This window comes from Neomonachus schauinslandi, chromosome 9 (assembly GCF_002201575.2).
Source record: "Neomonachus schauinslandi chromosome 9, ASM220157v2, whole genome shotgun sequence".
NCBI classification, from domain to species: domain Eukaryota; kingdom Metazoa; phylum Chordata; class Mammalia; order Carnivora; family Phocidae; genus Neomonachus; species Neomonachus schauinslandi.
In genome coordinates this window covers 109510482-109533038 of record NC_058411.1, presented here as the reverse complement: position 1 = coordinate 109533038, position 22557 = coordinate 109510482, and the positions used below count along the sequence as shown (strand labels likewise).

The 22557-nt window shown below is 38.2% G+C and overlaps 1 protein-coding gene across 1 annotated transcript in view; it reads left to right on the top strand.

Annotated features, from left to right (window-relative positions):
• Positions 1–22072, top strand: part of MYO9A (myosin IXA) — a 245325-nt gene extending 223253 nt beyond the window's left edge. The window contains exons 39-41 of the mRNA XM_044917756.1: positions 16670–16872; positions 18955–19097; positions 20011–22072. Of these exons, the coding sequence (XP_044773691.1) occupies positions 16670–16872; positions 18955–19097; positions 20011–20474 (810 nt within the window). The 3' untranslated portion in view covers positions 20475–22072. The remainder of the gene's footprint in view (positions 1–16669; positions 16873–18954; positions 19098–20010) is intronic.
• Positions 22073–22557: the final 485 nt, after the last annotated feature.

The window sequence follows — 22557 nt, the reverse complement described above, 5'->3', positions numbered from 1 at the left end:
ACATTTCATGGAGTCTCTGATTTCCATAAGTTTATTCTTTTTTTTTGTGTAATTCTTTTTTCTCTCTCTTTTGATCAGCTAGATTACTTTACATTACTCTGTTTTCTGGGTCATTAATTTGTTCCTCTGCTTCTTCCAGTCTTCTGTTCATTCCATCAAGTGTATTTCTCATTTTGTTTATTGAGCCCTTTATCTCTGTATGTTGTTCCTTATCTCTATGTTAATGGTCTCACTGATGTTCTCCATTCTTTTCTCAAGTCCAGTGAGTATCCTTATGATCATTGCTTAAATTCTCCATCAAGGGGTACCTGGGTAGCTCAGCAGGTTAAGTACCCAACTCTTGATCTCAGAGTTGTGAGCTCAAGCCCTGTGTTGGTGTTGGAGCCCAGTATGGAGCCTGCTTAAAAAAAATAAAAATAAATTCTCCATCAAGCATGTTACTTACTTACATCTGCTTCATTTAAATCTCTGGCAGTGGCCTTGTCCTGTTCTTTCATTTGAACAAATTCTTCTGTCTTCTCATTTTTTCTAAGTTTCTGTGCATTAGGAAAGTCAGCTATGTCTCCTATTCTTGAGGGTAATGGCTTTATGAGGAAGAGGTCCTTTAGTGCCCTGCAGTATAGTGTCCCCTGTTCCCAAGGGCCTGGTACTTCTAGGAGTGTCTCCAGTGTGTGCTGCATGCGCTCTCTTATTGTGTCCTGGCTGCTTTATCCTTCAGGCCAGTTGTCTACAGAGGCTGTGTTTGCCTATTATGGGCAGTATTTGGTCCCTGACCTGAATATGGTATGTTTTAACTAGGTGTGCTCTGGTCTGCTTGTGAAATGAGATGTGTAGCCACCACCACTGGAATCAAGGTGTAGCAAAACTCCCGGGTCAGGAGATGCAGTATTGGCAGGGGTTTGAGGGTTTGGGTCAGTCTTCTGGGGGAGGAGGCCTGCTGTGCTGGGACTGAGGCAAATGTGACTGGGAAGGGCAGTTCTTCTGGAGCATGGAATGCAGGGACAGGGGAGAGGGGACTTGGTGTAAGCAAGTTAGGTAGCAGCTGTCGGTGCTATGCTGGTTCCTGCAAGTTGCCCTGTGCTTATGCTGAGTGGTAGGGAGGCAAATGGCATCTGCCAGTTCCTTTGTTCCTAGAGGGGTCTCTCTGAGATCGCTGCCCCTCTAGGACATGCTCAGAAATGAACAACTAACCTCCCCACTGTGTGCCCTAGGCACTCTTCAGATTGCTGTCCCCACTGTACGTTCATGGGCTGTTTGCCCTGCCTTTTCTCCAAGTGTACCCGCAGTGTCTTCAGAGCTCTCCCACAGGCAAGCATGCTGACCTTTAAAGCCAGGCTTTAAGCCTCACTTGGTTGCAAGAACTCTCAAAACTCCGGCCCTTTCTCTTTCCAGACCAGTTGCTATGGGAATCATTCTCCCTGTGCACTCTCCTGTGTGTTAGTCTGTCTCTCAGCCTTCTTCACAAACTCAGATCCTCCCCAGTGCAGCAGCCACAGTCCGTTTCTCTCCCAAGCTGTGTTTCCTGCACTTCTGCCTCTTCAGTGTGGCCTCTTCTCTTCCTGTGGAATTTGTTCTGCCCGTCTTCAGGTCAATTTTGGGGGTATTTAGGATGATTTGATAGTTGTCTAGTTGTATTTGTGGGACAAAGCAAGCCTAGGGTCCTTCTACTCTGCTGCCATCTTCCCTCCAAGGTCAAAGAAAGTTTTGTAACCCTTTACCTACAAATGTGATCTCAGTAAAAATAGCAAAATAATATTTGGAGGGACTCTTGACAAGTTGATACTAAAATTTATAAGAAGAAAATAAGAAAAATTTGGGAAATCCTTAAAAAAAAAAGATTATAAAACATTAGAGCGAGTGGCATTTTAAAGGTATATATCCAATTAATGGTGAAGGAAAAATGGATAGCCATGTAGGGAAAAAACAAGAATTAAAATACTGATCCAAGTGAATCAAAGACTGAAAAATACAGAATGAAAGTACAGCTCAGGCATTCTAGCTTTTCAGAGCTCTCACTGCCCTGCATCCTGCAGTCACTCAAGCATCCCACTCTTCACCTTCACACTGCCAAAATATCCAAGAGGAAGCTTAGTTTAGCTGAAAGGGCAGTTATGGAAGAGCCCAAGAGGAAATCAGCAAGGTGGTCAACTAAAACCTTTTTCTACACAAGTTGAAACCAAGCTATGAAAAGTGGCAATAAAGGATCAATCTTTAGGGGGAAAAAAGCAAACAAAAGGGAAAGGGGGGAGCAAAAGGTAAACAGACTGAAGTGACTACTAACCAGGAAACTAAAAACATCTTCAGAAAACAGAAACTAAGGCTAAATGTTATTAAATTGATATCACTTATCAAGTCAGTGATCCCTGTATTACACTTCTTGTACAATCTGGGAGAATTTTTTTTTTTTAAAGATTTTATTTATTTATTAGAGAGAGAGAGTGAGCACGAGAGGGGGGAGCGGGAGAGGGAGAAGCAGACCCCGCTGAGCAGGGAGCCCGATGCGGGACTTGATCCCGGGACTCCAGGATCATGACCTGAGCTGAAGGCAGTCACCCAACCAACTGAGCCACCCAGGCACCCTGGAAGAATTTTTTTTTATCGCTGTTTTATATATGTGACTTTTTTTAAAGCTCTAAAAAACATGTGTTTTGTTTTTTTTCTTTTATTCCCCCAGCTTTATTGAGCTATAATTGACATATAACATTGTGTAAATTTAAGATTACATGTGATGTTTTGATGATATATGTGTATATCATGAAATGATTACCACAATACAGTTAGTTAGCACATCCGTCACTCCACATAGTTACCTTTTTTTTTTTTTGGTGGTGGTGGTGGTGAGAACATTTAATATCTACTCTCTTAGCATCTTTCAGATATACAATATAGTATTGTTAACTATAGTCAGCATGTTGTACATTATATCCCCGTAATTTATTCATCTTATAACTGGGAATTTTTACCCTTTGACCACTGTCCTCCATTTCCCCTATATCCCCACCCCAGCCCCTGCAACGACCAATGAATCTACTCTGTTTCTATGAGTTTGATTAAAAATACAATTTTTAAGAAGACAGGTGCCTGACTAGGACAGTGTATTTTCAAAACACGTATCTGAAGAAAGATTTGCATGCAAAATATTCAAATAACTAGGAAGATTCCACAGTAAGAAAACAAGCTCTCCAAATTAAGATAAATAGGGCAATATGAGTAGATACCTTACCAAATAATATAAATAAATGGGAAATAAGCATGTGTAAATTGCTCAACTTGGGGAATTAGTGGAAAATGATATACATTGTGCATTAAGGAAAAGCAAATTAAAACACCAGTGAGATACTCTCTCCATCCATTAGAAGGCTAAATACCAAAACTGACAATACCAATTGCTGGTGAGGATGTGGGAGAAGAAGAAATCTCATTCATTGCTGATGGGAATACAAAGGGTACAACCTCTTAAGAAGACATCTTGCCAGATTCTTTTGAAGCTAAGCATAGTGTCACCATATGGCATAGCAACTGTGTCCCCAGTGCATTTACCCAACTGGTGTGAAAAACATACATCCACATAAAAACCACTAAGAACATATATAGAGCAGATTTATGAAAAGAAGAAGGGAATCCCACTTCCTTCCATTTTGAAAGTGTGAAATCAAGTGCTAGTTTATTTTTTCTGTACAAACTAATAATCATGGTGAACATTGAGTAATGTATAGAATTGTTGAATCAATATGTTGTACACTTGAAACTAATATAAAATTGTATGTCAATTATACTTCAAAAATAAAAAAATATATCGTGTAAGAGGGTTTCCCTTTCTCCACATCCTTGCCAACACCTGTTGTTTCCTGTGTTGTTAATTTTAGCCATTCCGAAAGGTATGAGGTGATATCTCATTGTAGTTTTGATTTGCATTTCCTTAATGATGAGGGCTGTTGGGCATCTTTTCATGTGTCTGTTAGCCATCTGTATGTCTTCTTTGGAAAAATGTCTCTTTATGTCTTCTGCCCAGTTTTTAACTGGATTATTTGTTCTTTCGGGTGTCGAGTTAATTTTAAGTTCTTCATACATTTTGGATATTAACCCTTTATCAGAAATGTCATTTGCAGATATCTTCTCCCATTCCATAGGTTGCCTTGTAGTTTTGTTGATTGTTCATTATGCAAAAGCATTTTATTTTGATGAAGTCCAATGGTTCATTTTTGCTTTTGTTTCCCTTGCCTCAGGAGCCGTATCTAGTAAGAAGCTGCTATAACTGATTTTAAAGAGGTTGCTGCCTGTGTTCTCTTCCTTAGGTCTTTAACCCATTTTGAATTAATTTTTGCATGTAAGAAAGTGGTCCAGTTTCATTTTCATTCTTTTGTATGTTGCTGTCCAGTTTTCCCAACATCATTTGTTGAGGAAACTCTTTTTAACATCGGATATTCTTTCCTGCTTTGTCGAATATTAGTAGACCATACAGTTGTGGGTCCATTTCTGGATTTTCTGTTCTGTTCCATTGATCTGTGTGTCTGTTTTTGTGCCAGTATCATATGCTGTCTTGATCACTACAGCTTTGTAATATAACTTGAGGTCTGGAATTGTAATGCCTTCAGCTTTGCTGTTCTTTTTCAAAATTGCTTTGGCTGTTTGGGGTCTTCTGTGGTTCTATACAAATTTTAGGATTATTTGTTCTAGCTCTGTGAAAAATGCTGTTGGTATTTTGATAGGGATTGCATTAAATGTGTAGATTGCTTTGGGTAATATAGACATTTTAACAATATTTGTCCTTGTAATCCATGCACATGAAATGTTTTTCCATTTCTTTTTGTCACCTTTGATTTCTTTCATCAGTGTTTTACACTGTTGGTGGGAATGCAAACTGGTGTAGCCACTCTGGAAAACAGTATGGAGGTTCCTCAAAAAATTAAAAATAGAGCTACCCAACGATCCAGCAATTGTAGTACTAAGTATTTACCCAAAGGATGCAAAGATACTGACTCAAAGGGACACATACACCCTGATGTTTATAGCAGCATTATCTACGATAGCCAAATTATGGAAACAGCCCTAATGTTCATTGACTGAGGGATGGATAAAGAGCATGTGGTGTGTCATACACACACACAATGGAATATCACTCAGCCATAAAAAAGAATGCAGTCTTACCATTTGCAATACATGGATGGAGCTAGAGAGTATTATGCTAAGTGAAATTAGTCAGTAAGAGAAAGACAAATACCATATGATTTCACTCATATGTGGATTTTAAGAAACAAATGAGTATTGGGGGGGGGAAAAGAGAGGCAAACCAAGAAACAGACTCTTACTATAGAGAACAAAAGTGATACTTACTGTAGAGGAGGTGGGGGAGAGGGGGAACGGCATAGGTGATGGGTATTAAGGAGGGCACTTGTTGTAATGAGCACCAGGTGTTACATGTAAGTGATGAATTACTAAATTCTACATCTGAAACTATATTACCTTGTATGTTAATTGGGATATAAATAAAGACTTGGGGAAAAAATAAAAAATTTTTTTTAAAAATTGAAAATAGTTAACCCTCCATAATGTCTTAAACTGCTCCCTGATCTATGAGAATTGTGTGTTATCTGTGACATCTTTGGTAGTGGTAGTCCAGCTTTTCCTAGTGACTTGGATTGGAAATGAGTATTATGTATGATATTGAAACCTGGATTAGTCAGACTTCAGATCTGCACTTAACCAACATTTGCGATAATTATAGTTGATATCTTGATTTTAGGAATAATTTATCTCTGAAGTTTAAGCTGGAAAATCACTGAATTAAGTTCTCAGAAAAGGACTACAATTTGACTTTATATTTGGTATTTGCCTGAAGAATTGGGTATAAATTGTTCATAAAGTGTGTGATAAATCCAAACCAATAAAATCCCTATTATGATAGAAAAATATACTGTAATCTTGGAGTAGAGAAGGTTTTTCTATTATAGAAAACCATTAAAAGAAAAGTTGGTAGGTTCATCAGCATAGATATAAAGTATTATTGTATGATAGAAATGACCGTAAGCAAGGCAAAAGGGAAATGACACATCCTAAGAAAATATCTACAATTCATATCACAAGGTCTAATTTTCCCTAAATTAATAAGGAGAAGCTCATATAAATAAATAGGGAAAGACCTCCCACCTAGTGAAAAATGAACGAAGGATTCACCAACCACTGCTCAACGTGTTAACTGCTGGCTCTTCAGAGAGTCCATGAGGTCAAATGTATTTTTATTATAATGCCAAGAAAATATTTGCCTTTTTCACCCTATTGACTTTTGCATAGATGGTAGAAAACCAATTACAGGTAAAACTACTAAAAAGGAATATGCAAGTGAACATTGCTCTGAAAAAAAAAATTACATTTAAAAAAAAAAGTCATGCCGATTATGGGAAAGTTTGAAAGTACAGAAAAGTGTAGAGAATAAAGGATATTATTCTACTCAAACTAGTGTTAATAATTTGGTATGTTTGCAGATTAAAAAAAAACCCTACAGTATACAAATTTATGTCCAATTTTGAACACAATATTAGCAGTTTTCCATTTCCATGTTTCTAAAAGCTCTGTGTAATCAACTTTAAAAAGTACTTTCTTTGACTTTGTAAGAGAACTGAGCTGTAGGGGTTTCACCTTTTCCTTCATCTTTGTTTAATGCTGATTAGAACTTAGGCCTGAATAGCCTGTTTGATTTTCTTCGGCTCTCTTAAATAATTCCTAGCTAACCCATGGTGAACTACTTAGTTGGCTAGATGATGATATGAACGCTGAACAAAGGCAACTCTTCTCTTGAATACTAAGTGTGCAGTAGGAATAAGTTCAGATTTTTCCAGCTCCCTGAGGCTTTTATATTACATTATGTTTTAGTCATTTATTTGGCTTCATTAAAATAGTCAAAATCAAGATGTCCTGAAATTTATAATGTGATTGTGACCAGTCATAATGGGCACTGTGTTGATAATAACTCCAGATCCTGTTCTCTTCCTCAGTTCCACAGTGCCATCTTCTTCTGAGTCATCCTTTCTTAAATTTGCAGACTGATCTTCTATTTTGAGGGCCTTTTTCTTAATATATCCTTTACTTTTTGAACTCAGAACTGAAAGTAGAATAGCAATCTTGTAATCCTCTTGATTTTCATCCTGCTCTGTGTTCTAGAATGCATGAATTTGGAAGAGTTAGCCTGAATGCCCTTAGAGCTGCCCTCCACTTTCACCTCACCACGTGGGCTAGATCAGCAGTTTCTGTTTCTGAGACAGCATATCTTCCTTCTTTCTTCCCAAAATCAACTCAGAAATCTGTCAGTTTATTTTCCCATGCTATTCAAAAGATATTGGTATATTTGCGTAAATAGCAAACTTTGAAAAGAACCTCTTAAAATATCTTTTTTATTGTGAAATACAACACATATAGAAAAAGCACAGAAGCATACATACATATCTTAATGCATTATAAAGGGACTATCTAAATACCACATTTAGGTCAAGAAATAGAACATTGCCAGCACCCCCAGAGGTTCTCCTCTTTCTCTTTCCGAACACAGTCCCTTCTCTCTCTCCCAAAGTAAGCAATAACCGGAGTTTTATGTTAATCACTTACTCTGTTTTATTTGTTGTATGTATGTATCTCTGAACACTATAGTTTTGTTTTGCCTGTTTTGGGGCTTTATAAAAATGGAATCATGTAACATGTATTGTTTTGTATCTGACTAAAATAAGTATGTGTGTAAGACTTATCCATATTGTTGTGGTTAGTTGTAGCTCATTGTTGTTAACTGTATAGTATCCTGGTATATATGTATACCACAATTTATCCATTCTAGTGTTGAAGGACTTTTGGCTATGTTTTGGGGAATTATGAATAATGCTGCTATGAACATTCTGATACATGTATTTTTGATAGAGACATGCACATATTTTTGTTGACGATACATAGGAGTGGAATTACTGGGTCACAGATATATGTATCGTCAACATTAGTTACATAATAGTAAACTTTTTTCCAACATGGTTGTACTGTACTAGCAGTGTATGAGGGAGGGTTCCCAGTTGTTCTACTCCACTACATATATTGCCAGATTCCTTCATTTTAGCCATTTTAATGGTTGTGTCAGAGTGGTTTAATTTGCATTTTTATGCTGTGACTCTAATGTGCTTAAGCACCTTTTCATAAGTATACTGGCCATTTGGCTGTCCTCTTTTGTGAAGGACCTGTTCCCATCCCTTGCCCATTTTTCTAATTGGGTTGTCTGTCTGTCTTTGATTTGTAGGAGTTCTTTATGAATCTGGTTACTTCTGTTTCAGATTTTTTCTTCCATTCTTAAAAGTATCTTTTTTTTATGTTCAGTTAGCCACTATATAATATATCATTAGTTTTTGATGTAGTGTTCAATGAGTCATTAGTTAGGTATAACACCCAGTGCTCATCACAACCCGTGTCCTCCTCAATACCCATCACCCTGTTTTAAAGGTATCTTTTGATTAACAGAGGTTCTTAATTTTAATGTAGTCTAATTTATCAATCTTTACTTGTAGGGTCATGTGTAAAAATTTTTTTTACTACCTGAGGTCATAAAGATCATCTTTATTATCTTTTAAAAAGCTTTATTGTTTTGCCTTTGATATTTAGGTATCCAGTCCACGTGGAGACAGTTTTTGTATGTGATAAAATGAAGGCAGTGATCTTTATCTTTCCACATGGATATCTAGTTTTTTCAGCACCATTTATTTAAAAAATATTTTTGGAGCTCCTGGGTGGCTCAGTCAGTTAAGCGTCCGACTCTTGATTTCAGTTCAGGTCATGATCTCAGGGTCATCAGATCTAGCCCCACATTGGGCTCCGCTCCTGGTCAGGAACCTGCTTAAGATTCTCTCTCTCCCACTGTCACCCCACCCCCATTGCTTGCTGTCTTGCTCTAAAAAAAAAAATTAAAAAATAAAAAACATTCTTTCCATACAGCCATGAAGTTCCCCTTTTATTATAAATCAAGAGTCTATTATGTGCATGGATCTGTTTCTGTGCTCTCTGTTTTGACCTTGTACCAACACCAGTGTTTTTAATTACTATAGCTTTCTAAAAATATCTGCTGGAACAAGTCATCCTACCTTCTTCTTCAATAGTGTTTTGATTATTCTTGGCTCTTTATGAATCAGCTTCACAAAAATTCTCTTGGGATTTTTACTGAGATTCCATTGAATTAGTAGATTGCTTTAGGGAGAATTGAGATTTTTTTTTACAATATTGTTCCCATCCATGAACATGATTTCTCTCTCCATATAGACCAGTTCCTCTCAAAAATTTTTTAAAGTTTGGTATATAGTGATCTTACACATCTTTAGTTTGAATTATTACTAGGATTTTAATATTTTTAATACAATTATAAATGTTATTTAAAATTTTTATATCTGTTTCTCATTAAATACAATTGATTATGGTATTTTTCACCTTGTATCTGGTGACCTTTCTCAACTCACTTATTCTAATAATTCTCTGGTTTTCTTTGGACTTTCTACCTCTACAGTCATATTGTTCATGAATAATGATAGCTTCATTTGGTCTTTTACAGTCTTTATGCCTTTTATTTCTTTCTCTTACATCAGCTAGAACCTCCAGTACCATGTAGAAAGGAAGTGCTGATAGGGATCATTCTTGGCATGTTCCCAATATCAGTGGGAAAGCTTTCAGTCTTCTATCACAAAGTATGGTGTTTGCTACAGAATTTTTGTAGATGCTTTTTAAGTATGTTCCCTTTTATTTGTGGTTTTCTGAGTTGTTACTATGATTTTATGTTGAATTTTATGAATTGTTGTTACTATATGTATTTTGGTGTTCATGAGACTATTTTATTGGGGCGCCTGGGTGGCTCAGTCAGTTAAGCATCTGACTTTGGCTCAGGTCTTGATCTTGGGGTCCTGGGATCGAGCCCCGCATCAGGCTCCCTGCTCAGTGGGGAGTCTGCTTCTCCCTCTCCCTTGGCCTGTCTCCCCAACTTGTGCACTCTCTCTCTCTGAAACAAATAAATAAAATCTTTAAAAAAGTGAGACTATTTTATTGACACACACAGTGAATTTCTAATGTTAAACCATCATTTACATATTACTGCAATAAATCAACTTAGTCTTGTGGTGGTAATATCCTTCTTATATATTGCTTGATTAGGTTTATAGTATGTTTTTAGGATTTTTGCACCTGTGGTAATGAGTAAAATTATCCTATAATAGTCCTTTTAATACCCTTGTTATGTTTTGATATCAAGGTAATGCTGGCCTCTGAAAATGAGTTGGGAAAGAATTCTTTTTTTAAAAACTTCTGTGGAAGAATTTGTCTTCTTGTTTACTAGTAAAATCATCTGACCCATAGTTTTCTTTCTGGAAAAGTTTTAAGTTATAGATTCAATTTATAAGATTTTTCACATTTTTAAATTTCTTCTTTGACAGTATTAATTACTTGGATTTTTGTAGAAATTTCTCCACTTTATATAAACTTTCAGATTTACTGACAAAGTTGTTCATAGTAGCCTCTTAACTTTTTCATGTCTACAAGATTTATAGTAGTATCCTTTTTTTCATTCCTGCCTTTGGTTATCTGAATTCTTATTTTTTCTTCAGTCTTGCCAGGGTTTTAAACTTTTTATCAGTCTTCAAAAAGTTACATACTAGCTTTGATCCTCTTTTTTCTAATGTTCATTTACTCTTTGTTTCCTTTTTTCTCCTTTGGTTTGCTTTGTTATTCTTTACCTAGTTTCCTGAAATTGATGCTTATCTCTTTAATTTTTAACCTTTCTTCTTTTCTAATGTATGCATGTAAGGCTATAACTTTAAGGTAGGCAGTGTTAAAGTATATCTCACATATTTTGATACTGTTCAAAATAATTTCTAATTTCCATTGTGATTTCTTCTTTGTCCATGGATATTTTAAAGTCTCTTTCTTAATTTCTGAATTTAAAGGGATTTTTAGTTTTCTCTTTTTGATGACACTATCAGGAAACTTATTTTAAATTACTTTAAAGGTCAGATAAATATTTTTAACCCCTTGGAAATATATTTTCTTGCTGTATGTGCTTGAAAATAAAGAATATTCTGAAGTTGTTAGATACTGAATTCTTCATATGTCTGTAATATCACTTATGTTTATCAAGTTGTTCCATTCTGTAGCTTTACTGGTTTGTGTGTACACATTTGTTTTTTTCTGGGCTAGTTATAGCTTTGTCTGTTTCTTTGAGTATTCTGTCAGTATGTTACTTTAAGTTTTCAGAAGGCGTTTCTTGGGCACTTCCAAGTTTGGAAATCTTCTATCTTCTTCATAATTTGAGCTTTTGCAAATATCCCTCTTCATCACGGGTAACACTTCTTACCTTAAAGTTTACTTTGTCTAGAATTTATATAGCTACACCAGATTTCTTTTGATTAGACACGCTATGTCTTTTATTCCCATCTTTTTACTTTCAGCTTTCTGAATTCTTTTTTTTAAAGATTTTATTTACTTGTTTGACAGAGAGTGACATAGCGAGAGAGGGAACACAAGCAGGGGGAGTGGGAGAGGGAGGAGCAGGCCTCCCGCTGAGCCCGGAGCCTGATGCGGGACTCGATCCCAGGATCCTGGGATCACGACCCAAGCCAAAGGCAGACACTTAACGACTGAGCCACCCAGGCACCCAGCTTTCTGAATTCTTTTGTTTTATATGTGTCCCTTATAAACTTCATATACTTGGGTTTTCTTTACTGAGACAGTCTGACATTCTTCAGATTTTAACTAGAGCATTTAATCTATTTACATTTAATGTAATCTTTGATATATTGGGATTTAAATCTATTTTATTTTGAGCTTTTTATTATTCCTACCTGATGCATGTTCCTTTTCTTTATTGCCTTTTTTGGGTTTGTTGTTTTGTTTTGTTTTGTTTTGCCTTTTTCTTTTGGTTACTTTTTATTCCATTTTTTCTTTTGTTAGTTTCAAGTTTTACATTTTTTCCCTCTTTTTTTTAATAGTTAACCTAAAGATTACAACATAAATCTATGACTATCAAAATCTATTAATTTGTGCTTTTATCTTAGATGATATAAGGACTTTCACATGCTTCAGCTATTATATTATTATATATGGTATAGTTGCTGTTGTTATTTTTAATTATCTGTATACTTTAAGTCCAGCACATTATTCTTATGTTTTATGTAATCAATATTCATTCAAAATTACTCACATATTTTCTGTTATCCTTGCTCTTCATTTATCACCCTGACTTCTCTTCATTTTTTATATGTCCTTTAGTGCAGTTGTATTGGTGACACATTCTGTCTTTGTCTAAAAATGTCTTTATTTCAACTTCATTCTTGAAAGTGGTTTTGCTGTGTGTAGATTTCTAGATTGGTAGTTTCTTTCCTTTCATTACTGTAGAACTACCGTCTGTTGTGTTTTGCTTTCCATTATTTCTGTTGAAAAGTAACCTTTGAACCTAATAGTTTCTTTTTGTTGCACATGTATATATAGTTTTCCATTTCATAACTCAGTTAAAATTTTTTTTGAGTATAGTTAACAGACAATGTTACATTAGTTTCAGGTGTTCAACAAATATATGTTATGCCTGTGCTTACCACAGGTGTATGCAGTGCTATTACAGGTAGTTACAGTACCACTGACTAGATTCCCTGTGCTGTACCTTCCATCCCCATGACTTATACATTCCATAACTGGAAGCCTGAATCTCCTACTTCCCTTAACTCGTCTCTCTGCCCCCTTCCCTCTGGCAGCCATCAGTTTGTTCTCTACATTTATAGATCTGATTCTGCTTTTCGTTTATTCATTTGCTTTGTTTTTTAGATTCCACATATAAGTGAAATCGTGAGTTTGTCTTTATCTGATTTTTTCCCTCTGGTTCCATCCACGTTGTCATGAATGGCAAGAGCTCATCTTTTTTTTATGACTGAATAATATTCCATTACTTCTTTATCCATTTATCAATCAGTGGACACTTGGGCTGCTTACATAATTTGGCTATTGTAAGTTAATGCGGCAGTAAATATGGGGGTGCATATATCTTTTCAAATTAGTGTTTTCATTTTCTTTGAGTGAATATCCAGTAATGGAATTATTGGATCATATGGTTGTCCTACTTTTAAGTTCTTGAGGAACCTCCATACTGTTTTCCAAAGTGGCTGTACCAATTTACGTTCCCACCATTGGTGTAAGAACGTTCCTTTTTCTCCATAACCTTGCCAATATTTGTTATTTCTTGTCTTTTTGATTCTAGCCATTCTTACAGATGCAAGATGATATCTCATTGTGGTTTTGATTTGCATTTCCCTGATGATGAGTGATGTTGAGCATCTTTTCACATGTCTGTAGGCCATCTGTATGTCTTCTTTGGAAAAATGTCCATTCAGGTCCTCCGCCCATTTTTAAATTGGATTATCTGTAGTTTTTTTGGTTTGGAGTTGTGTAAGTTCCTTATATACTTTGGATATTAACCCCTTATTAGATATATGATTTGAAAATATCTTCTCACATTCAATAGGTTGCCTTTTTGTTTTGTTGCTGGCTTCCTTCACTGTGCAAAGGCTTTTTATTTTGATGTAGTTCTAGTATTTATTTTTGCCTTTGTTTCCCTTACCTTAGGAGACATATCTAGAAAAATGTTACTGTGGCCAATGTCAGAGAAATTATTGCCTATGTTCTCTTCTAGGAGTTTTATGATTTCAGGGCTCACATTTAGGTCTTTAATCCATTTTGAGTTTATTTTTGTGTCTGGTGTGAGAAAGTGGTCCAGTTCATTCTTTTGCATGTAACTGTCCAGTTATCCCAGCACTGTTTGTTGAAGAGACAGTCTTTTCCCTGTTGTATATTTTTGCTTCCTTTGTTGTAAATTAATTGACCATTTGAGCAAGGGTCTGTTTCTGGACTCTGTTATGTTCCATTAATCTGTGTGTCTGTTTTTGTGCAAGTACCATACTGTTTCTATTACTACAGCTTTGTAGTATCTTGAAATCTGGAATTGGCTAATCGGGGTCTTTTATGATTCCCTAGAAATTTTAGTATTTGTTTTAGTTCTGTGAAAAATGCTATTGCTATTTTGAGATACTGCATTGAATCTGTAGATTACTTTGGGTGGTATGGACATTTAGCAATATTAATTCTTCCAATCCATGAGCATGGAATATATTTTCCACTTGTTTGTGTCATCTTCAGTTTCTTTCATCACTGTTATGTAGTTTTTAGAGTAAAGGTCTTTTCACCTCTTTGATTGTTTATTTCCAGGGATTTTATTCTTTTAGGTGCTATTGAAAATGGAATTGTTGGGGCACCTGGGTGGCTCAGTTGGTTAAGCCACTGCCTTCGGCTCAGGTCACGATCCTGGAGCCCCGGAATCGAGCCCCGCATCCGGCTCCCTGCTCCGCGGGGAGTCTGCTTCTCCCTCTGACCCTCCTCCCTCTCATGCTCTCTGTCTCTCATTCTCTCTCTCAAATAAATAAATAAAATTTAAAAAAAAAAAAGAAAATGGAATTGTTTTCTTAATTTCTCTTTCTGCTACTTCATTATTAGTATATAGAAATTTAACTGATTTCTGAATATTAACTTTGTGTCCTTGTTGCAGGTATACTTTTTTTCTGACTCTTGATTTCGGCTCAGGTCATGATCTCAGGGTTGTGAGATCGAGCCCTATATCAGGCTCCGTGCTCATCACGGAGTCTGCTTGTCCCTCTCCCTCTGTTCCTCCCCACCCTGCTCACGCTCTCACGCTTTCTGTCTGTCATAAATAAATCTTAAGATTATCTCTTGTCTTTAATTTTTAGCAATTGTGTCTATGTATGGACTTCTTTTTATTTATCTTCTTTAACATTTGAAGGCTTTCTTCAGTCAGTAGGTTGATATATTTAATTGGTTTTGAAAAATGCTCTGTCATTACCTCCTCAGTATTCCACAGGATCTCTCGCCTCTTCTGATATTCTTTTTACATATGGTAGATCTTTTTATTGTGTTCTAACTTTTTACCTTCTTTTCTGAATTTTTTCAGGAAAAATTTTGTTTTCTCTGCTTGATTCTTTGTATTTTCTTCTGACTTAACTTCCAGTCTGCTATTTCAGATCTTTCTATCTCCTTCAGCATGATTATTTTAAGTCTGTCTGATAGCCACAATATCTGGAGTCATTGAGGGTTTCTGGGTTTTGTTGTGTTCACCAGTTTTCATTTACATTGTCTTGTCTCCTTTTAGTGCTTGGTTACCTTTGATTATGTGTCATACATAGTATTTGAAAAACTATTTGTAAAAATATTTTGAGGCCTGAGAGGATATGATTTTCCTCCAAGGCATGTTTTCATTTTTTTCTGTCAGGTTCTAGGGCACTAGCAATCTGGAGTTACTTTAATCCAGTTTTAGGAATTACAGTTTTCTGGACCATTCAAATGACTCGAAGCTAGGCTACAGTGTCCACAAGGACTTTTGTTTCAGTTTACTCTTATGTTTAGGATGCAAACCTTGGGGATCCCTGTGTCAGGCGTGAAGCTCTTAGCAGCAGTCCATACCCTTGTGTGTTTTATTTCTACCCCAGGGATTGGCAAACTTTTTCTATAAAGGACCAGAGAGCAAATATTTTAGGCTTTGTGGACCATACAGTCCTTGATGCAACAATCAGTGCTGCCATTGTTCTTTGGAAGAGCCTAGACAATGTGTGAATTAATGAGCATGAATGTATTTCAGTAAAGATTTATTTACAAAATCAGGCGTAAGGCCAGATTTGGCCCAGGGCCATAGTTTGCTAACTCCTGCTGTAGTCTGTCAGAAGCTCTCCTCAGATTCCCAGCCACCTCTTCTTAAATTTAGGTTAGTCCTGAATGCTCAACTAGCCTCTCTCTGGTTTGCTTTGTTAACTAGCTCTCTGGTGCCTTCAGGAATATTTTATGTTTGGTCCAGTTGCTCTCAGCAGGAGGTATAATCTGAAATACCTAGTCTGGTATTATCAGAAGCTAAAGTCACATACAAGGTAACCAAATTAAAAGCAATGACATTTTTTACCCCTCTGATCTCAAGAAGGAAATTCCTTAAGGTGATCTCAGAATCTCTCTCACTAGCATCCTGTGATACATAAATGACTTTTTTTTTTTTTTTTTATGAAACTGACTTTTCAGGACCTGTTTCTGTAGTCTTCCTAGAGAGACTGTGCATTCCAAGGTTAAAGTTACAGAGCATGCATACAGAGCAGTGTTGTCCGTCAGAACTTTGTAGGATGATGGAAATGTTCTATATCTTGCACTGTTCAGTATGGTAGCCACTAGCCACCTGTGGCTATTGAGCACTTGAAATGTGACCAATATGAATACAGAACTAAAATTTTACTTTTATTTAATTTTAACTAATTTAAATTTAAATAGCCATGTGTGGATACTTAATTTGGAGTGGACAAAGCTTAGATTAAATGAAGAATCTCCTCTCAGTGCATAATGTGTTCCTACAGTCCCACCCACCAAAGTGTCCGTTTTCTAGTGCTCTTGCAAGAAATAGTTAATCTAAATGTGTTTGATGGACAGTATATTTTAAATATCTGAGGCCTTGCCGAAAGTTTCCATTTATTCCTACCATTCACCTGGTGTGATGGAAGTACACTTGCTATCCTAAATGGGCCACATACAACTAATACAGTCACTCACTTTACTTGCTAACACGTATTTTTCTTTTCAGGGAAAGGGGCGACTTCGTCGAGGAAACTATCCAAGTCCATCCTCTCCTGTTGTAGTTCGGTTGCCCTCCATGTCTGACGTCCCAGAAGAGACCTTGACTAGTGAAGCAGCTGTGGAGACTGACATCACGGAACAACAGCAAGCAGCTATGCAGCAAGAGGAGAGAGTACTGACTGAGCAGATTGAGAACCTACAGAAAGAGAAGTGAGTTTCTAGGAGGAAAGGGAGCGACTAGTTATTACCTGCTTTCATTTTCTTCATTCTCTGCTCTCTTGATTTTTCCTTATTTATTAAATATCCCCTATGTGTCAAGCACTGTATCAGCTAATACAGGGGATGCAAAGATGACAAAGACATGTTGCCTGCACTCGGGTAAGAGCGTGAAGAGTTGTCACCTTAGCGAAGGAAGCTCCATGAGGAGGGAGACCTGAAGCTTCTTCAGTGACAGTGCTGGAGAAGGCTGGCTGGGATAAGGTGTGTCAGTCTTAGCCAGGATTCCTAACAGGTCTGAGATCAGTTTCAATGAACAGATTGGTCTTTAAAATGAGGAGTAAGGATTCCTAGGCTAAGACAGAGTCCCTTTCAAGAATGGGTATTATTCAGAACTCCCTGAAGTGGGACACCTGGGTAACTCAGTTGGTTAAGCATCTGCCTTTCAGCTCAGGTCATGATCCCAGGGTCCTGGGATCGAGTCCTGCATCGGGCTGCTTGCTGGGCAGGGAGCCTGCTTCTCCCTCTGCCTGCTGCCCTCCCTGCTTGTGCTTGCTCTCTCTCTCTCTCTCTCTCTCTCTCTCTGACAAATAAATAAAATCTTAAAAAAAAAAAAAAAGAACTCCCTAAAGAAGGCTATTATGTGAAGATCAATATAGCCATGGGGCCACCAACTGGATGGTCAGGGTAAGGCAGGAACTCTAGTGGATGCTGGGATACTAGGTAGGAAAATTGGTTGCAATTTAGGAGAGAGACAGTCAGCTCTGTGCCCTCTACCATCACTGGAGCAAGGGTAGGTAACAATAACACTATATCTTGGGGATAATACGGACATGCTGTGGTTCTTTTTGAGGGTACTGTGTACCGGTTCTTACTGACAATAAAGACTCTAAAGTTTTAAGGGGATTTTTGTTTCTGAGTTCCAGGATCCCAGGTCTGAGAGCTTGATGCATTGGGGGACATATGAGTCTGTTAAAGTAACTTTTTGCCTGTCAGGGTTGATTCTAGAATTTTGGTAAGCTAAAAAAGCAGCTGAGGCTCAGCTGTGCAGAACATGATAAGGCAGAAGTGGTGCACATTGACCAGGGGCTAGCTATCTGATTTGAAAAGAGGACCTCACTCAGCTTTGATGAAAATGGTATTGGAGGTATAGAAGGGTGAATAGTTTGAGCTAGGCAGAGTGGAAGCAAAGCTGAGAAGGCTCTGAAAGAGGAGATTTGGTAAGGAGGTTGTGGACAGTTTGGGACTCAGAGCTGGTATATTTCCAGGTAGTGACAAACTCTAAGATCTGCGCATTGGAGAAAGTTGCCCATATAACATGAAGGAAAGGTTGTTAGAAGTAGCAGACACAAGGACACGTCGGTGTGAGAATACTGAAGTGAGCTTTTACAAAGATGTTTATTGACAGATCAGGGTGACATCAGGTAGTAGCGAGAAAGCAAGATTAGGAACCAAGTACCAAAACTTGAGGGAACAAGGAGGCACAACTGAGAGGTAGGTGGGTGCCTGATGAAGAGGAGTAGAGAATGTTGTGAGTGGAGGTGGCATAAGAGGCAAAGGACAAAAAGATCAGTGACATTTTACTTCCATCAGAGGTCTCTCTGTGGTTAAGGTAAAGGATATCATCTGTAGCCAGTTAATGCCAGTTCATGGAAGATAGTTAAAGAGCTGGAAGGAATCTTAGAGATTATCTCATGTCATCTCTTTGTTTTGTGGATGAGGAAGCTGAGGTCCAGGGAGAGGAAAGTACTTTCCCAATGCATTATGTATGAGTTTAGAGTGAGTTTAGAACCCTGATCCCCTGGTTATCAGCCCAGAGTTCATTTTACCAAAATACCTTAGAGCTGCAGCATCTTTTCCCACCTCACTCTTTGCTCTGTTAGAGGTCCCAGGCTTTGTGTTTGTAGCCTTCATCATTACTGTGGCTTACCAGTCTTCATGACCACCTTGGATGGGAACAGTAGGAAATGTGACTGTTCTGCTACTTAAATTTCTTTCATCATAGGTCTTTTTTTCCTGTTGTCTTCCTTCCTCTTCTTATCAAACGCTAGTGGATTTCTTGATTATATCTTACAGGGAGGAGCTAACGTTTGAGATGCTTGTACTGGAACCCCGTGCTTCTGATGATGAAACGCTTGAGTCTGAGGCCTCCATTGGGACTGCTGATAGCTCAGAAAATTTGAATATTGAGTCTGAAGGTGCCATCTCTGAGAAATCAGGTAAATGAACATATTAGATCAAAGACTCCAGATTTAATCTTTAAAAAACAAAAAACAAAGGGGCGCCTGGGTGGCTCAGTCGTTAAGCGTCTGCCTTCGGCTCAGGTCATGATCCCAGGGTCTTGGGATCGAGCCCCGCATCGGGCTCCCTGCTCCGCGGGAAGCCTGCTTCTCCCTCTCCCACTCCCCCTGCTTGTGCTCTCTCTCTCGCTGTGTCTCTCTCTGTCAAATAAATAAATAAAATCTTTAAAAAAAAAAACAAAAAAACAAAGACTCCAGATTTGTTTTGCAAGGGACGATTAAGGATTCCCAAGCTAAGACAAAATCCCTTTCAAGAATGCCTGACCTTATGTGAGAAGGTGACAAAGTCCTAAGGAGTTCAAATATACTGATCTTTGTGAAACTTCCATTATGTATTGTTCATCAAACCAAACATTTAATGTAATGGAGTTTTTTTGTCAATTTAATGTTTTCTCCTCTGTTTACCACAGAGAAAACCCAATAATCACAACACATGTTGTCTTACTGACCCATGATCCATGTTCTAAGGGTGGTTAGTAGGAGTTGTGCCCTGCTGAGAGATGGGCTCATACCAAAGGAGATATTTAACTACCTGGCATGTCTCAGGGAGACTTAGAATTACTACATATCCTGGCAGTATTTTAAATGATAGTGACAGTTGTAGACCTCTCCTAATGGGTAGTCGAACTCCAGACTTCTTGGGGTTGATTCTTAAATGATATGTGTAGAAATGGATAACTTCTCCGGTTATGACTGTGGACAAAGTAGGTCAGCCTGGACCCTTCAGACCTCAGCCCACCCATCATACGGGAATGGTGAAACCTATTCTTTTGGGATGATTTGCTTTAGAGGAAATTGTCACTTAGAGCTTTGATCTCTCCTTTTGCTTTAGAGAGAAGCTTAGCCCTGAGCTCCCTGAAGGCGGCTGGCAAACCTGAACCTTCAAGCAAGCGACGAAAGCAGCTAAAAAAGCAGCAAGACTCTTTGGATTCGGTGGGCTCTTCAGCCTCTCCTTTATGTTCGTCTAACACTGCATCTTCTCATGGGACCAGAAAACGATTTCAGATTTATTCTAAATCTCCATTCTACCGAGCTGCCTCAGCTGGGGAGGCCGTGGGAATGGAAGGGCCATTGGGCCAGACCAAATCCCTGGAAGACAGGCCTCAGTTCATCAGCAGAGGAACCTTCAACCCTGAAAAGGGCAAACAAAAATTAAAGAATGTGAAAAACTCACCTCAGAAAACCAAAGAGACCCCAGAGGGGACAGTTGTGTCTGGCCGCAGGAAAACTGCAGACCCAGACTCCAGCTCCACCCAACAGCTAGCTCTCTTTGGAAACAATGAGTTTATGGTCTGAACTGGCAGCTGGGTACCCCTTCATGGCTACAGAGTGGTAAACACATCTCATCTTCAGGGCCTCTTCTCATCCCCTCGTCCACAGTAGTCCATCCTAACTGTGGTCCTGCCTCTTGCCCACGCATACACCCGAGGACTTGGGTGCTAATGTCCTGGGCCTCCGGCAGAAGCAGAAAGGCTTCTCTGAAGCCTGCTGGGGATGGTGCCGGCTGTGCCTTGGCTGCTGTGTTTGCCTGGACAGTTCACTACGTGGAGCCGCCTAGGGCCGGCGCATTTGGGTCAGGTTGGCGGTCTTCCTACTTGCCTCTCCTCCACCCTCTTTTCCTTCCCAGAGGTGGGTGTTGAACTGGCGGGGGGACATGGTAGGCCTGAGGGAACCACTGATTTTTGACATTTGAAGAAAACATATAAATCATTCTTAACCGTGAAAGCAAAAGCCTTTGGGTTTATTTTGGGATAGTTAGGAGCTGGGGTAGAATATAATTTTTTTCCAAGGATTTGTAAACAAAAAGCCTAAGCCCTCTATTTTAAGATCTTTGAGAAATACTCCATGTTATATCCTGGGGAAAGTAAAAAAGTAATTGTTTCCATGAAGCCATCAGAGCATGTCTCAGACATCTGGTTACATGATGAAGAAGAAAGTACGTGTTTTGTTTTTTGATGATGTTCAGTGTCATAATAATGCTGGTTTCATTCCTGGTTAGTTCCTGCCAAATATATTGCATGGGCTGAAGTTTCAGTTGCCCTGCTGTTCTCATACTTCCTGGTCCTAGGATTAGGTTCCTCTAATTTTCTTTTTAAGTCTCAGAGACATGGTGATCCCTAAACATGAGGGTCTCATCCTAATCCACCCAGGCTTTCCTCTTTGTATAGATTAAACTGAAGATCGCATATGAACCTGTTCATCTTCCACCACAAACTCAGACAAGTAATGTGACCATCTAATCACTTCTCCCAAAACATTCATACACAACACTGCATGAATAAGTGTTAACAGAAAGCTGCCAAAAAAATAAAAAGGTTTTTAATATAACCATCTAACTATTATCTTCTTTTCCTCAGACCATCAGTATTAAATAGATGAAAAAATAAATCAAGGACTACTTGAAGCTATTTTTGTTAATATTCTGGTTACTGAAGTTTACTGTAAATATATATGTATAGTATGCATATTTCTTTTTAACCTTATGCTTCCCTCCTCCTCGTGGAATTTCTTCCCACAGATTAGGGGCCATTGGATAGGGGTGAGAGCCACTGTCCCTGGGTTGAGGGAAAAATCAGACCATCTTTTTCACCACTGGGTGTCTCCATACACCTGAGCTATAATAGCATTTTAAGCTTCTTAGCATTTGTGGGATTAGAATCTGTTTTTGCTATTTATAATATATGGAAAATGAAACATGATACTCTTTCTTGAGATAAGTATGTGAAAATGTTTATTTTTAAAGTCACTAAATGCATCTTGTCTAACTACCACGTGCACTGTTCTGAAAAAGAGCCTTTACCATCTGTAACCCGAATTTTGGTTATTCTTTCTTTTCATACTTCTTCATTTGAAGTTGTAGAAATATTAAGACTTTTGTTAAGGCAGATTCTCTCCTGTTACACAACACTGAACCTCATGTCACTGCCTCGGTGGTTATTGTCAAGCCCCAGAGGTCAGGCTTAGAACATCATTCTGAGTGGCAGCTAAACGTAGCAGGAGTCTTACCTCTCCCTGGTTTGGTTTCAGAAATGAGCTAGGGAAGGGAATCTTAAATCTCCAGAATGATGATGGTTGAGTAAGTGTTAGATTTCATATCCCGCAAACATCTGCCACCTTGTTCATGCTGAGGAGTAATAAATGGAAAGCCTTTTAAAAATTGGAACTTTGGAGAATCTCCTAGAGGAAAACCCAACCCCTCAGCATGGTCGGGTCCAAGTGGGACTTCTGGGGCCCCGGGGCCCCAAGCGGGGCTGCGCAGGCTGTGTCAGTATTCCTGGGGGAGTAGTGTCCTGCTAGGCATTGACTACTACTCTCTGCTTGCTCCAGAACATTGGTTAAATACCGTATGAAAAAGAGATGACCCTTGTTGGATAATTTC